Source organism: Pyxicephalus adspersus, chromosome 11 (genome assembly GCF_032062135.1).
Source record: "Pyxicephalus adspersus chromosome 11, UCB_Pads_2.0, whole genome shotgun sequence".
Lineage (NCBI taxonomy): Eukaryota > Metazoa > Chordata > Amphibia > Anura > Pyxicephalidae > Pyxicephalus > Pyxicephalus adspersus.
Window position 1 is genome coordinate 22742390 of NC_092868.1, and position 17879 is coordinate 22760268.

At 37.9% G+C, this 17879-nt stretch overlaps 1 protein-coding gene across 1 annotated transcript in view; it reads left to right on the plus strand.

The window, feature by feature from the left end:
- Nucleotides 1-3699: 3699 nt before the first annotated feature.
- The window catches only part of POLD1 (DNA polymerase delta 1, catalytic subunit), a gene marked incomplete in the record, with an annotated part of 178980 nt that continues 164800 nt past the window's right edge, over nucleotides 3700-17879 (plus strand). The window contains 2 exon segments of the mRNA XM_072427214.1: nucleotides 3700-3925; nucleotides 5079-5280. Of these exon segments, the coding sequence (XP_072283315.1) occupies nucleotides 5088-5280 (193 nt within the window).

Sequence of the window (17879 nt, forward strand, 5' to 3'; positions counted from 1 at the left end):
CCCTGAAAATAAGCCCTAGAGCATATTTTGGCCTTCCAAAAAAAATAAGACAGTGTCTTATCATCGGGGAAACAGGGTAGTTAGTAATACAAATTCAAGTTTAAAGATCACACAATGCAAAATTATAATTCTATTGCTGTCTACCCTTGACTGTTAGCAGGAAAACTCCACATTTTTTATACACCAATATAGTTACACCAAATGCATATGTTGAGTAACCTGAATAATATCCCATTTGTATAAATCATTGTTTAAGATATTCTACAGCATCCAGTGTAACATGGGTTTCCTGCAGACCAAAGAGGGACAGCAATTAGCCTTATAATCGAAAGCTTGTAAAACTCTGCACATAACAAGAAAAATACCCATGAGACTTAGCAAAGCAGCCCTATAAAAAAACTCCAGCAGTGTCAGGGAATAGTTTGTGGCTTGTCCAGGATCTAAATTACTCCTTTATAGAAGCAAATTAGAAGATCCTAATGCGTTGTTTCTCTGCAACTTCATGAACTAAACCCAGAACTCCCCTTTGTTTTGTGCAATTAGGCTCAGTTATGCATGCCTGGTGGCACTGACCCCTAAGTAGCACAGGTTTTGAACAAGGATTCACAATCACAACCTCATGTACTTGCTTACCCAGATAAACCCACCAAAACGCATTAAAAGTGCTTCTTTCTCTAACTTGGGATTGACTTTGCTCAAAAAAATTAACATTTTTCTATTTGGCTTCAAATGAACCCAGCTGAGGCTCAGGAAGACACAGAGACCTAACTGCCCTCCAAAAAAAAAATTGCACAGTATGGCTGTTCAGTCAGTGTCTTCAGCTGTCACAGCTTACTGGTTCTCAGACCTCAGTCCCACAGCCCCTCTCCCTCCTTTACCTGACATGTTTCATCTTACAAGCTCTAAGGCAAATCCCTGCTCAGCCACTGCCTCTGATCCCTTCTGTTGTTTCAGAACTGAAGGTGAAATCTCAAAGGTTTTTCGGTACTTCGGTACAAATCCTCACAGGCACTGCCTTACAGCCCCAAGTCCTTTTGGAACAGCAAGTGAAACAGCAAGAGTGAATATACATGTCCACTCACATATCTTGTCAGCACTTCCCCCTCATCCTGAATTTTTACACTGAAAGTATCTAGCTAAGCTTTCAGTCTGTGCAAATCCTCAGCTTTCCAGATTTTGTTGGGAAGTTTGTTGTGATTTTTTTTAGACAATATTCTTGTATTCTCTTATTTATTGGTTCAGCATAGTTTATTTTAGGTCAGTCCTCAAGAAACATAGGGGAAACTGTCCCTATGCCAAGTTCAATAAATGTGACTTTTTGAGGAAGGCCTATAAGTCCTGATCATTAGCCCAGCCAAGCTGTTTTGTGTGCTTTTTTGACCGATCTTACCGCCCTAAAGGAATGGATCCTACCCAGTGGCTGGCCTAGGCTTGAAAAGCCATTAGAAAACTTATAGGCCTTCTGGTTTTGCTTCTGTACTTGTATATGCTGATATCCATTGACCCTTATTGGTGGAGGTTCATTAGGTTGATATATTCTTGGAATTTGTGTTTGTGATGGGGGCTTTTATCATCCAGCCTTGGTGGAGTCGGTTGAGATAATAGTAAGAATTATGTCTCCATTAGTTGAAGTAAATTTAGATGTAATGTCATGTTGATTCTACAATGCTGATTGGGGCCCCACTTGGCATCTGTTCAGAATTGCAATGGTTCTCACTTTGGGCTGGTAGTCAGACCTTCTGATCTTGCCATTGGGTCTCCCCATGTGTGCTTTGCTCTATCTCTTAATCTTTTACTTTGTAACTTTTATTCTAAATAAACCCTCCAAGTCATATCACCATGGACAGAGGTATTGTTTTTCCTTATCAATCCTCCTTTCTCCCTGGGTGGTAGGTGCACTGTCAACAAATAGCTATTGCCTGATTTATCTGTACTCTTAGCACCCCATCAGTCAGAAGTACCACCAGGGAAACACTCAAGTAATTTGTATGTGCTATTGTCCTAAGGCTTGCAGCTGCTGTATCAGTTCAATGAAACTAAAAATGATAGGCACTTGGGGAACTTTTGCACTACTTGCATGCCACATTTGGCTTCCCAAGCCTGTAAAGTCTGTATTCATAGGTCTTGAAGTCATGTTTTCAAGGATTTCATAGTGGTCTTGCCTCACTCCAGAGAATTCATAATAATTTGGATAATTGTATTGGATAGTGTTACTTAACTAGTTGGGGTTGTAATACTTACGGTACATATTATAGGCTGTTCACTTAGCAAAGTGCATTTTACTTTTGCAAGGGGATAATTCACTGGGGAGCTCACATGGGTTCAGCTATAACATAGGAAACATGTACCTAAGCTCAGGTAAGTTCAAATGTGACAGGGAATCTTGATAGGCAATGCCACTCCAGTGCATATAGCAATTATCAAGGAGGCACCAGGTTAAGGTCCGTGTTTGAGAAGACACAATTCTCTTCTTGCTTTCAGTGGTTCATCAGTGTTTGGCACAGCAAACCTGATTTGCCATGCTACACAAACCAAGTATTGCACCATGCTGAATTCCACCAGAAAAACACAATCTGTTGAATCAGGAAAAAGTGATATAGCTTAGTTCAGCCTGGTTTCTGAACAGATGTTGTGAAGAACAAGACACTGTTAGAATGGTTAGCATTTTATTTGAAGTTGACTTTGAGTGCATCTAGTAATATTTAGAAGATTTATTCAAGTTGGTTGCATAACAACCATAATCCGTCTGAATCTGTGCCAACTTGGATGTGCTAACTGGCTGTGGCAAATACCAGCTTGCATTTTGCCGGATCTGAAGTTTATTAAAAAGAGGAATAGCTATGAAAAGCACAATGAGCATAAGATGTATCAAATCAGCTATTGTGAAGGCTCATCAACTACAGAATATATCACCTCCAGAAGATATTAAACTCATTCTGTAATGGCTTTAGTCACTTTATGGGCTGAAAATACTGATGTAACACGAAAGCAGATATGCAAAGCAGTCACCTGTTTTCAGACAATTGTGTGTCAACCCAGGATTGATCACTCTTCAGGATGAGATCATGGGCAGTAAGGTGTTGCAAATCGTTGTCCCTCTTCAACAGGTGAGCCTAGGTTCCAATGCTGTCCTGGTAAATGATTAGGAAAAAGAAAGTTACCTAGGCTCTCAATTTCCAGGACATACAGGAACACAGATTCCCTATGTTCAGGGCAGCTATTGGAGGGAACTAGCACTACAGCACTGGGCCTGACCAATGTATGGGGCAAAAATATGATTGGTACAGCCGGGTGCTGGAAAGCTTGTCCTAGCACCAAATGCTGATATGTAAATGTGTGGAAAGACTAATCATACTTACTGCTTCTGGCAATGCAACATTCCTCCTCCCTATCCACCAACTAGAAATTTGTGCTGACTAGTGTGTGACTAGATGTGGGTCAGTGAGAAGAGGCAGAACGAAGTCCAAAGAAAACAGAACAAGTAAGTAATGGACTGCAAAGGTGGTCGGGGGTCGAATGTAAAATAAAAAGTTAAATGTTTTACAAAATCACAACATAAGAATAACAGTGCCAGAAATTGCATCTTCAAAAACATGGCTGCAAGTCACACATTCCTGTTCTGAGGGATCTTTTCCTGAGCAGCCGCAGTTCAAAAAAATCCCATCACTACTGCTTCCTGGTCGTAACAATAACATGCGCTTGACGCGGCTTCTGACATATTCAATATGGAAAACGGCAGATGACGTTTTACCAGCTGACGTCTTTTGCCGGCGTCTTGCACTGTTGCCCGCAAAACTCACCAATCCGAGAAATAGATCTTAATTAGCGTCTTGCTGTCATGACAACAAGGAACGTTCGGGGAGGAGACTCGTGCAGGAGGACGTAGCTTTGGCGGGAGCCTGGAAGCATTTTGCAGAGACGGAAAGTAAGTGAAGAAATTACATTTATTGGCCAGTGAAAGGCGGCTATAGGTGTAGATCTGTGAGATTGTATAAATAGCTCATATTAAGTGAGGAGATATGTTCGTAATAAATTAGTACTCTTGCTGGCATTGTACTTTAGCGTCCTAAATCATAGTTGTTGGTATTGGAGTCGGCTATGCACGTGGAGGCTTTGCATTCAAGTTGTTAAATTGTAAGCGAGGGTTCTGAAAATGTATTACACACACACACAAAAAAAAAAAAACAACAACAATGTTTTCGAAATACCTTAAACATATATCTAATGTGAAACAGAAAGTAGTGTACTCTTCTTAGTAATACATGTTGTGCATCTTCTACCACACAGAAGTCTGCTAAAACTTTACAATGAGACAATTTACCACTTGGCAGACTCTCAGATCAAGTATTCTTTCCCCCCCTCTGTCAACATAAAACAACAACAGAAGATATATCTTCAAGAGACAGTGGACATTGTCTTTGTCAGGCAGGTGATGTGTCTTTATATCTAACAAATGGGATCAAAACAACCTTCTCCTTGCAATAATTCTCACCAAACTCTGGACAAACCTAAAGCTTGTTCCATACTTCCATCTCCCTATGCAGAGCTTATCTTTAAAACAATTTTTCACTAACCTTTATCAGTTCTCCTCTACCACTGCTGACTGCAAAACCATTTACAAACGTTAGCTCTTTTGTATAGTGTCTATGCTTTTGCAGTCACTGTTTTGTGATTCCACTGTTTTAAATTTAGCAGATGTCTGTGTGAAATAAACACAATAAAGGACAGTAAACTTCATCAAGACAACAGATTTTCACCTCACAGCATTGCCTCTCACACACTGTATTAGCAGCACCACAGTAGGCATATAGCCGGTGTGGGCGTTTTTTTTATGCAGCCCCCTTTAGCCATTGCCTAGACATAAAGCAGATACTAAATGGCTGACAGGACAGAAAGCAAATAACTGAAAGGGGATTGATTTGATTTTTCTTTCAGCTTTGTGCTCTAGATTAGGTATTTGACAGCATATGGGCTTTAAAGGTCACTCTGGCTAGTAGGTGGCTTTTGTATTTGTTGATAAAATGATTTTTTTTATATGTTGATGTTCCCATAATTTGCCTATTAAATTCTGTCTGCAGACCTTGAAAATGGATTTTAAGCGTAAAAAAGGAATGTCTTCTGGAGGTTTCCCAGCTTCCCAAAGCAAGAAGAAAAAATCAGATTGGGATGATGATGGCCCCTCTCAGTTTGAGGAGGAACTGGCATTTCTGGATGAAGTTGAAGCAGATATGGCTACAGAGATGAGTGAAGCATATTCTGATTCGGATGTGTTGCCTGTCGGTAGGTGAAATCTTTAGTTCACAGTGGTACTAGAAACAAAGTGGAGCTGTTGGTCGGGGCAACTAACACAATTCTTTGTTATTTATGAAAGATGAAAAACTAAATTATGGTATGGTAATGGTTTTAGATATAGTGAATAATGATCCAGGTTTTAGTTTACTTTTAAGTATAATATTTGTACATGAAAGTTACCTCTCCTACTTTAACATATTATATCCAGGTCACTGCCATTTTCATGTAAATGTATACTTCACATTCCCCACCTCTACATATGTTTCAGTGGCTCTTGGTTAACACTGAAAGTGTTGTTTGCTTGTCTCCCTACTCTTTTCTTGGTCAGTCACAGAATAATACATTCTGTATTGCATCAACAGAATACAAGGTGTTCTGTGATTGGCCAAGGGGAGGGGGTAGACACAGATGGTGCTGATTGAAAACCACATTTTTCTTATTCAAAGCAACCAGAACAAGAACAGCAGCAGTGTGGTAATTTGTGCATCTACAAAGAAACAGCAGCCATCTGTATATTGCCTGTTGCCTCAGGAGACATAACTGTTATTCATACTATATGAAAAAATTGCCTAGGTTCTTTAAAACACTTGGTAAAAGGTTAAAACAATCCAACAGTAATTAACAGGGACTAGGTTGGGATTCAATGATGCAACAGATTTTAGACGAATCCCCTTGAGTAATAAGAAAAACTTGTACTTCGCTTTAGAAACAATGGCTGTTCTCAAAGGGATAACTTGCTTTTATCCCTATTACTGGTCAGAATGAAAGAAAACAAGATTTGTGCTAGTAAACTGTTAAGGCAATCTCCTATTGATCCCAGATCAATTTTCCCTCTTTCTAATCACTTCTGTTTACAGCGCTGGAAGAATGTAACACGCGCAATTTAATGTGTGGTTAGATCAATCTGTTTGCACACAGTTTATATAACCGTTCAAAGGCATGATCAGTGCATGATCACATGACTACAGACAATTAGCAGACATAACAGATGTCCTTTGTGGTTTTCCTAGAACAGGATATTTTTGTCAAAGTAATAGATATATGGCAGTAGGGAGGAAAGAAAGAGTTTCAAGGCAAAAAGGGGGGAAGCGGACGCTAGTTTACTGATAAGAAGAGTACAACTAGTTTCAACATAATTTAATCATCTACAAAACATAACAAAAGTACAAAAATATTTAACTACAAGAATCAGCAAAATTCCTCAGCTCCTTACATACCTTATGTAAATTTTTATTCAACTATTTTAATAAACAAAAGTACATAGAAAAACAGGAAAATTATATCAAATACCAACAGGGCTGTTAAGAAATGACGATACAACTAGAAAAATAATAAACAATTTTGATTAGAGCTTGTTACCCAAGTATTGTGCAATGAGGTATCCCTTTACATACATAAGCATCGTCGATGACTTTGAAATTTCCAGTGGGTTTTGTATCCTCATGGGCCTAGAGCCAATTTTAAAGCTAAAAAGAAACCGATATCCACTACATATTGGCAGAAAGTACCATAGCTAGAATAAAATCAGGGTATATATTATTTTAATTATTATTATCTTTAGCTAGTATTTATTTAGCATCTACATATTATGCAGCGCATTACAAAGTCATACTCGTGTCACTAACTGTCCCTAAAAGGGGATCACAATCTAATCTCATGGTCTTGTGACATTAACATAGTCTAGGGACAGTTTTTTTTTTCTATTTTTGAGAAAGCTAATTACCTTACCTGCATATTTTTTGGGTTTTGTGAGGAAACCCACACAGGGAGAGGAGCTTGTGCAAGCCCCATTATTTGGGACAGAAGCCGATTAACTACTCCCCAAAAGCAAGTAATACATGGACACAGCCATGTATTATGTATCACCCGGCAAGAAATTACAAGTAGCCCCCAGGTTACATACGAGATAGGGACTGCAGGTTTGTTCTTAAGTTGAATTTGTATGTAAGTCGGAATAGGTACATTATTTTAACAAATGCAATTAGGACAGATGTTTGTTTCAACATTATTAGGCATTGTGGTGTCAGTTACTGTATAAAATCCTCATTGTGAGCTAATCACAGAGAAAAAAAAAAAAAAAACTTTATGGAGCCTAGAGATGCTACAGATAAGCTCCAGCTCTTGAGATCACTCACCACCTCAGCTGTGTTTAGCAAGTAATACAAACCGCCCCCCTCACCCCATAAAGCCTCCTTCCTCCACATGAGCAAGCAGGGAAAAGCAGCTAAAACTTGAGCACTTGAGATTTTCATAGGTGCTCATATGAAATTTAGTAAAGATTTGATAAGCATGGAACATTTAGTGGTCGATATCCACTTCTGGCTAAACAGTAAATTTTTACCTTGATATATTCAAACTCTGCTGAATTTCCCTATCCCTGCTAGTTATTATAATGGATGTCTGAAAAAATATGAAAGAGGATAACATTATCAAAAATTAAAAGCCTTGTATGTAAATAAAAAAATGCTAAAAATATAGCCTGCCGCTCTAATCTGTGGGTACGTGGCATACCTGTGGAAAGCTGGGATATTGGCACAGGGATATTGGTGCATTTCCTTACTACCACATGAAAAAAAAACATTGTTGTAGGCAGCATCGGCTGCAGAGTCGATATTTTCTAAAGACTATATGTAACAATTCTTTGCCGATATTGTACCCTCTGCCATCCATAAACTCCAGTGGCAGAGGGTACAGGCTCCCCACCGAAAGAACCCAGGATTAGCATACCTTTATCTCACAATAACTAGTTGCAACCCTCTCGACAGGGTTTCCACAAAGATGATCTTGAATGAAAGGTGTTACCTGATCTTTTACTCTTCTCCTTTTTTTTTGTATGTATGCATACCCCCTTTTCAAGGCTCTGTTTGAATTTTTGTACTATTAAGACTGGTTTGAAGGTCTACCTAATTGTATCCCCTCAGAATTCTTCACTTGATTTCCACCTCACACTGACCTCTACTTCTTCCTAATGCATGACCGGCTTCCCTCTTCTGATAGACAAAATTATTAGCACCTTATCAGAATTGTACTAAATAATTGTATTTCAAGCATGTGATGCTCCTTTAATTTTTAATTCAATTCACCTGTAGCAATTACCAGGCGTTGGCAATATATAAATTCCCACCTGCAGCCTGTTAAAATGGAGAAATGGTTGTCTTTGTGTAACACACTGAGCATGGATACATGGATGGATACATTTATCAAGAACCTTGATAAACTTCCAAACAAATTCAAGCTCTCTACAACATGTGTCAACTTGCACTATCCGTTGCCATCTGAATGAAAAGACACTGTGGCAGGAGGCCCTCACTGCTGACACAGAAACATAAACAAGCCATATTGGAGTTTGCTAAAACTCACCTGTGGAAGCTACAATCCTGAGAGAATGTCCTCTTGATGGATGAGACAAAAATACAGCTTTTCGGTAACTCGCATCATTCGACAGAAAAAAAAAAAAACGTTCAAAGAAAAGAACACAGTCCCTACAGGTCCTGACAGAAGTTTATCAAAATGATTAGGAAATGCTAACAATGTGTATGGCCCTGGTCAGTACCAGTATTCTCCAGACACCAGTCCCCCAATCTCCCAATCTAACGCTGCAGTCTTCACCTATAGCAGCCCCTGCTAAGCTTCCCGAGACTTGTTGCATCTCCCAGCACTTGGTTGCCCCCAGGACTTAGTGCGCAAGGGATGGTGTCTGAGGATATACCAGCAGCTGACCAGGAGACCAGAGATACAAAATACAGAATTACCAAGGAATCCAGAAAGCAAGCTGAAGTTGAAAACGGGAGATTAGTCCACCAAACGAGGTACAAAGGAAAAGGCACAGTCGAGGTCACATGGAAAGGTCGGTCCAGGTTGAGTTCAAGCAGATTGTAAGGAACAGGCAAAGGGTCATCCACAGAAAACACACTCGGAATCTCTCCAGCACAGATAAGCCCAGCTAACGCTATAACAGGTATTGGTGACTGGGAGTAGAGAGGCTTTAAAGTCCCAGCAGCAAATAGCAGTGCAGGACTGAGTCAGGAGCTGATCAGCCTCTAGAATCCCCTTCAGCTGTGCAAAGCCTAACAAGGGATGCCATAAATCCATCAGGCTGCACGGCTAAAGGGAAGCAGGGGCTGCTGCTATCTTAGTTCTCCTGGCTGCTGCAAATGACTCCTGCGGACAGAACAGTGTTTTATATTGCGATGACACACAGCACGGAGTTGTCGGCCAGATGCTCTTCTAACGCAATGGGTGTAGAAAGAAATTAGAAATCTGTGTGGCTAAAAGGAGGAGTTGTAGAAAAGTAAAAAAGGATCTACCTAGCCTCTAATACTGTGACACGTCCTAGTTAGCCAACTCCACTAGAGCAAATACATGAAAATAAAGAGGAAGAAAAGATTTTTTTTTTGTCAAACAAAATTTTGTTCATAATGCAAGTGAGTAACTTATTTATTTATTTATAATATATATATATATATATATATATATATATATTATATAATTTACCAGATCTACAATGATAATACAGTAAATCATGTGTAATATGGAACATAATAGTTTAATCAATTTTTGACAGATCTACAATATTGAATGTATTGGCCAGACAACAAATAATATCTAATAAGAAACATAACTATTTTCAACATTAGTACATAAGGTATAAATAGAATGTCAAGTATAAATCCATGGCATTAAATAAGACATATGAATTAGATAAATACATGTCCATCTTTTAGAAAAATCAAGGTATCGATTTAATCAAGAATAGGTATATTAGGTGTGTGCTACATATGTCATGTATTATAAATCATAATGATTTTTAATACCGTGTTTCCCCGAAAGTAAGACCTACCCCGAAAATAAGACCTAGCACTTTTCCCCCCAACCTGCCCTAATATAAGACCTACCCCGAAAATAAGACCTAGTAGAAAAATAAAAAAATAAAAAAATAAAAGCAAACATAAATTAAAACAGTACTCACCGAGCGGGAGACAGCGGGCGTACACACAGCGGGCTAACACACAGCCGCACAAGCCGATGCTTTCCTTGTAGTTCCGGCTCCTGTCACAGGCGGAGTGATATTACATGCACTTCGCCTGTCAGAAGCTGAAGTGCATGTAACCAGGCTTGTTCTAGTGAGCCCTTAAAAATGTGTTAAAAAAAAATATTAAAATAATATACTCACCTGATACGCGATCCTGCGTGTGTTTCTGGCTGCAGCATGTCTCTCTTCTCTCCTCTGCCAGCATCGTGTCTTTTCCTGTTTGTAAAGCAGAGCGAAAGAAACCGGCACAGCGCCACCTGCTGTTCCATGTCCTAACTGCCGAACAGTGGAAAAAAAGCACAGAGAGATCAGAAGGGGAATTTGTAAGGGGAATTTGGGAATATGGTGTTTTTTTTCATTAAAAAAAGTATATAAGACCTACCCTGAAAATAAGACCTAGTGTGTTTTTGGAAGCCCAAAAAAATATAAGACAGTGTCTTATTTTCGGGGAAACACGGTATGTAGCATGAGAAGTTATTTAAAACAATAACTAGTACGGAGTATACACGGTATGATTAAAATATGTCAACACAATATACATCTACTGGATTTTTAAAAAAAACCTCATATAACATATAAAATAGTCATAGTGGTCAACTAAAAATAACCTTACTATAATAGAATCATAAAGCAATAAAATATTGATGATAGTTATGTAGTTAAAAGGCAAACCAAGGGGTCTAATAAATAATGTTAATAGTGGCCCGATAGCTTTAGAAAGGTTAAAAATTGATATGGACAGGACAATCCTGATGAATGAGGGCATAACAATCCACATATGCAAGCTTCACCTTAAGTCACTTGGGAGTCTTGGTTCAGTGTGTTTTTCTATAATATAAGGTTGGTACTTCAGCATTATTGGATCCATAGATAAGTTATTTTCCCAGTCACCTAAATACAGGTTTTCATATGAGGGTGCACATCTGGTGCCAATGACAACCCCTTGTACTTACAGATAATATTCATCTTTAAACATGGTGAGATTCCAAGTCAGGATGTACCTCAACAAAGAGACTATAAGGTTGTTAAATTCCATGTTTGTTTAATTCCTTAACGTCAATAAGGAGAAAATGACCTTTAATCCCTTCTGGTGACCTCTAATCCCTCATTAAAAAAAATTTAATTTTGAACTTCTTGTTCCCTCTATAAAGTTTCTATTTAGGCCATGGTTTGTGACTCTAGTTTGCCAGAACAATATGCTTCTACAGGGCTGTGGATTCGGGGCAGTTGTGGGGTATCTGGAGTTGGTAAAAAATTATTAAATACCAAAAGTTTGGGTTAGTTCGCTAAGGGGAGTTAATATTAGACTTCCAAGCCTAAATTATTCATTAAGGTAAGAAGAGGATAGAGAGTAGGCTTTTTAGGGCAGGTGATTTTGTTTACAGAGGAATTAATTAAAACATTTATTTAATTAACTATAAATGTATACTATATATATACTATATAAGTCAAACAAAAGCATATATGTGTATTTGTTCAATAATTTGCTAAAATACACCTTACATTTGATTTTGAGAGATCAGGGTACTACAATAGAATATAGTACAGAGCACAATGAATACCATACATTGAATAAGAACATGTTTTCAAAGCATATATATATAGAATATACGTAAACATTTTTTGTTTGCTTCTAATAAAGTTCCACAAAATAGTGGTCCAGAAATTATTTAAATTTTTAATGCAAAACAGGTAACTTCTATATTATTGTGGAGAAATCGGGTAACACTAAAGATAATTCTGGTATATAAGGAAAAGACACTGACTGGCTATTGAAATGGTTATATAGTTGCTGAAAGGAAAAAAAGGTACGTTCGATGTAGGTAGGTGATGAAGCTAATAAGAGAAATAGTGGGTGAATAGTGTTAAAGTGGTACCTACTTTGGGTAGGATATGTGTTAGGACTGCTTGAGAAATCCAAGGGTAATTATTGGTCGGTTGATACTTAAAATAAAGGATTAACTGTAAAGGATAAAATGAGTTTGGTAAGGGTAGTACACTTTTATAGAGAAATATAGAGTTGTGTGAATAAAAAGGCTTGTAAGAATATCCACTTACGGTAGGTGGAATGTTCGGATTATTGTGGAGATCCAGAACACAAGGTTGATCAAGGTGTGTATGAAATAAAGGTATCCTGTCCTAGGAAAAATGGATCTAGCTCTAAAGGGAAGAAGAGGATTATTTGGTGACTTGAATATCATCCAAGTAGTATAATAGAGGATAAAGTATAGTTGACAATAAATGCTACAGGTTAACTAAGTATTAGGTCATCCACGTGATAAAGGAGCATAGCCTGGGGTTGGATGTCAATTATCTAATTGAACTGTAAACAAATATGTAGTTGTTGCCTTTGGTAGGTATTTATCAATATGAGGAGCTTCACTCAAACAAGTTTACACGCAGTAAAAGGTAAAATAGGTATATGATTACCTTATAAATGTGGTAAATACATTTGAAATGGAACAGAAGGCGTCCTATCATTAGAGATTTTATTTTCAGTAGTCAATAGAGTTCTATGAAAAGAGAAGAAGGGGTATTAAGATAACGGCTAGCGTTGTAATGTATTAATGAATAGGGGTAGTGCTGTCCCAGAGGGAGAACACTGCCCCATAGAGGGAAGGAAAAGTTTACAGTTTAGTCAGTGATGGAGAGATTCGTCAGCAGCTTGTCAGCCAAGAAACTGACACAGTCGGCGATCCCTCCTTTTATAGAGTGGTTACTGTGTTTCAAAATTATTGCATGGCGCGTGCGCGTATTTGTGCGCACACATGGTGTGGGGAGCTGAGGCATCTTCCGCCCTTACTTACCTAATAATACTTGTATTTTATGGGCGTTTTCCGAGACCTCTCTGCGCATGCGCAGTTTGGCAGGATGTTACCATTAGTGGAAAACATCCGCCCGACTCTGGAGTTTGAATATAGTGGCGGCCTTAAGGGTGGAGTATAATATTGGGATGGGATTTATGCAAAAATGGTGGTTAACAGGATTTCAATTATATGCATCCAATCTCCATCTTCACTAACAGTGGAGCGGGGCTTGGGAGCTCTGATCCTGTTAGTCCTGGGCACTGAAAGGGATTTCAGTGTCCAAACAGGGGAGGGGGTGGCCTCAGATGTTAAACTGTCTTGGGCATATTTGAGACCAGTGCGTTCATGGCAGTGGACGTCCCCGTCAGGTTAGGAAGTGGATGCAAATAGAGAAGGTGTAGAGTAATACTAATAGATAACTATTAAGCCTAACAGAGACTCTTCCATGGTATAAGGGATTATTACAATTGGCCAATCGGATGATAACAAAGGATATAGTTGTGTTGAGTGCTTTGAAAATATGTTAATTAAAGAGAAGCAAAATAGTCATATACAATGATATAAACATTATTGCTCACAGAGACAATAGTGTATAAACAATATGACAAACATTTTCTAACAATGCTTTATAACACAAGAATACCATAAAATATACAGAACAAATTCATAAAAGGTTACAATAGATATTAACAGACAATCATTTTAATATTTATTAATCATATAGTGCATAAACATAATCCTATATAAATGTAAAAATCTCTTATGTTTTATGCAAAATTTTTAGTTTCGATCTTGCGGCAAATCGGGCCAGGACATGTAAGCGACAACGGCCTTGTGATTCGCCACGGGGTCGTGTTCTCGGCGAACTCAGATGAACTCTCAATGGAGAATTGTAAAAGGATTCTATCGATGTCTCCACCTTTAGGGCTTTGGAAAACGCTTTCCAATGCCATAAAGGAAATACATTTGTCATTGAAGTTGTGTCCTTTATTTTAAATATCAACCGACCAATAATTACCCTTCGATTTCTCAAGCAGTCCTAATACATATCCTACCCAAAGTAGGTACCACTTTAACACTATTCACCCACTATTTCTCATATTAGCTTCATCACCTACCTACATCTAATGTACCTTTATTTCCTTTCAGCAACTATATATCCATTTCAACAGCCAGTCAGCGTCTTTTCCTTATAAACCAGATTAATCTTTAGTGTGACCTGATTTCCCCACAATAATATAGAAGTAAGTTACCTGTTTTGCATTAAAAATTTAAATAATTTCTGGACCACTAATTTGTGGAACTTTATTAGAAGCAAACAAAAAATACTAACATATATTCTGTATAAATGCTTTGAAAACATGTTCTTATTCAATGTATGGTATTCATTGTGCTCTGTACTATATTCTGTTGTAGTACCCTGATCTCTCAAAATTCCCTAAGGAAGCCTCCAGTGGGCGAAATGCATCGTGTAATAAGTGATCAATTATGTGTTCTGTATATGTTACTCAACACTTCCATTATTGTTGAAAATCTAATTTGTGAAGAGAGCATATCCTAGCCCTGGGATAAGATAACATTTATGATGAAAGTCCTAAATGATCCCTAGCCCTGTTAGATATAATTTATGATAAAGTTCACTGCTCTAATATTAAAGCCTACTGCAGTGTTGTCACTAGTGTGAAGCTCATCGGTGTTATTGTGCAGCCTAACATTTCTACATTTTTGTAATCTAGATTATACTTGGCTCAAGAAAAACATTCACTTGATAGGATTATAAATTTTTGCTTGCTGTTGATATAATTGTATCAGAGTTATACAGTAAGATTATGTTCTACATATAGAAGCCCCCTTCACACTGAGAGTGTTGTGAAAAAGCAGAGGTGTTGTTTATCACCCATGCCTTTTTTCAAACACTATTTTACAGCTATATGCCAAGTTTAATTAACATTTATGCTGTTTTAGGTTTTACAATTTTTTAAGTTATATAGTTTAATGGTTTAAAAGCAGTAAATGATGTAGATGATATTTTTGAACAAGGAAAGTTGTTTCTGATCTTCATTAAAAGTACTTATAGAACAGCAATAAAAAAACTTTGTTTTCATTGTTGTGCTTTTAGTTTAGTGTCGGCTTCCTAGCCAGGAGTTCTTGGTCCCAACTTCATATAGCTTTACAATGGCTGAGCTTTGGCAGGGAAGAAATGTAGTGTATGTTGTTTGATTCAACATGGAACATTACCATACATTAGCATTATTTACATATGGAGTCAGAGTTGTTGGTACCATAAAATTAAGAATCGGAGTCAAGGGGTTTTTGTACTAACTCCACAGCTCTATGCTACTACCAGTAACTTGTGCTGTTGCTGCTCTAACATTGCAGTCTTTACTACTAACTTCTACTCTATAATTTCCTGACCACGTCACTCTTTATCAGCACGCAACCTCAGCTATGCTAAGGATATCTAAAGTTAGGTCCATAAATATTTGGACAGAGACAACTTTTTTCTAATTTTGGTTCTGTATATTACCACAAATAATTTTAAATAAAACAACTTGGCTGCAGTTGAACTGCAGACTTTCAGCTTTAATTCAGTGGGTTGAACAAAAAGATTGCATAAAAATGTGAAGAACTAAAGCATTTTTTTTACACAATCACTTCATTTCAGGGACTCAAAAGTAATTGGACAAATTAAAAAGCTAAAAATAAAATATTTATTTCTAATACTTGGTTGAAAATCCTTTGTTGGCGATGACAGCCTGTAGTCTTGAACTCATGGACATCACCAGATGCTGGGTTTCCTCCTTTTTAATGCTCTGCCAGGCTATTACTGCAGCAGTTGTCAGTTGCTGTTTGTGGACCTTTCTGTCCGAAGTTTAGTCTTCAACAAATGAAATGCATGCTCAATTGGGTTCAGGTCAGGTGACTGACTTGGCCATTCAAGAATATTCCACTTCTTTGCTTTTATTGGGTTGCTTTGGCTGTATGTTTTGGGTCATTGTCCATCTATATTATGAAACGCCTCCCAATCAATTTTAGCAGACAGTATGTCTCTGAACACCTCAGAATTCATTTGGCTGCTTCTGTCCTGTGTCACATCATCAATAAACACTGTCCCAGTGTCCCAGTGCCACTGGCAGCCATGCACGTCCCAGCCATCACACTGCCTCCGCCATGTTTTACAGATGTGGTACACTTTGGATCATGAGCTGTTCCATGCCTTCTCCATTTTTTTTTTCTTGCCATCATTCTGGTAAAGGTTGATCTTGGATTCATCTGTCCAAAGAATGTTTTTCAGGAACTGTGCTGGCATTTTTAGATGTTTTTGAGAAAAGTGCAATCTATTCTTGAGGCTTATGAGTGGCTTGCACCTTGCAGTGCACCCTCTGTATTTACTTTCATGTCTTCTCTTTATGGTAGACTTGGATATCGATACGTGTACCTCCTGGAGAGTGTTGTTCACTTGGTTGGCTGTTGTGAAGGGGTTTCTTCTCACCATGGAAATTATTCTGTGGTCATCCACATCCAAATCTTTTTGCGTTGCTGAGTTCACCAGTGCTTTGTTTCTTTCTCATGATGTACCAAACTGTAGATTTTGCCACTCCTAATATTGTAGCAATTTCCCAGATGGGTTTTTTCTGTTTTTGCATCTTAAGGATGGCTTGTTTCACCTGCATGGAGAGCTCCTTTGACCGCATGTTGTCTGTTCACAGCAAAATCTTCCACATACAAGCACCCCCCCTCCAATCAACTCCAGGCCTTTTATCTGCCTAATTGATAATGACATAACAAAGGAATTGCCCACACCAGCCCATGAAATTGCCTGTGAGTCATTGTTCAGTTACTTTTGAACCCCTGAAATGAAGTGATTGTGTAAAAAAAAAAAAAAAAGCTTTGGTTCCTCACAATTTTATCTTTCTGTTCAACCCACTGAATTAAAGATGAAAGTCTGCAGTTCAACTGTATCTGAGTTGTTTCACTTAAAATTAATTGTGGTAAATTACAGTAAATTACAAAATTAGAAAAATGTTGTCTCTGTCCAAGTATTTATGAACCTAACTGTATATTACGAGGAGTCTGACCTTCTTGAAGATCTAGTTTTTTTACTTCTAATCACCAACACTATGAAAATTTTTTATTCAGGAGTTTATTTAGTCCCAGTACCTCTGGTATAGTCACCATCTTACACTGGATTTCTCATGCATCCCAGTATGGTTTGAACTAGCTGGCAATCATGTTTTATGTCAGAAGGAGGGACTTAAACTGTCTTTTCTGCAATAAAAATTCTGCCTGCTTGCATATTTGGACTTTGGAACCATAGTTTTTGCTATAAATTAACATTGCCCCTTCACTCTTTTCTAAAAAAATTAAAGCATGTCATTGATTTCAAGTAAAAAATAGTCTAATACAATATATTCATTCTGGTTAAGAAGTAATATTAAACAAAAGTTTTTTCAATAAACTTACTCTATATACAACAGCAAACATATCTAGCAATACAATAGTTTAAACATAAAATTTCTAGGCGAATCAGAAAGAATAAAGAGAGGAGATAGGGAGAGGATACAAAGAGGATGTAGAGTGGAAGACAGGTATATATGGTAAATAAGTAGAGAAAGTCTCCGGTGCCACTCCCGAGGAAGGAGTTATGGGGAGGAGATATGTTACCAGGGCCTAACTAAAGAATGGTAGGTACATGCTGGAACAGATTAGTGACAGACAAAAGGTATGCGTCCCAGAGGGCCCAAATT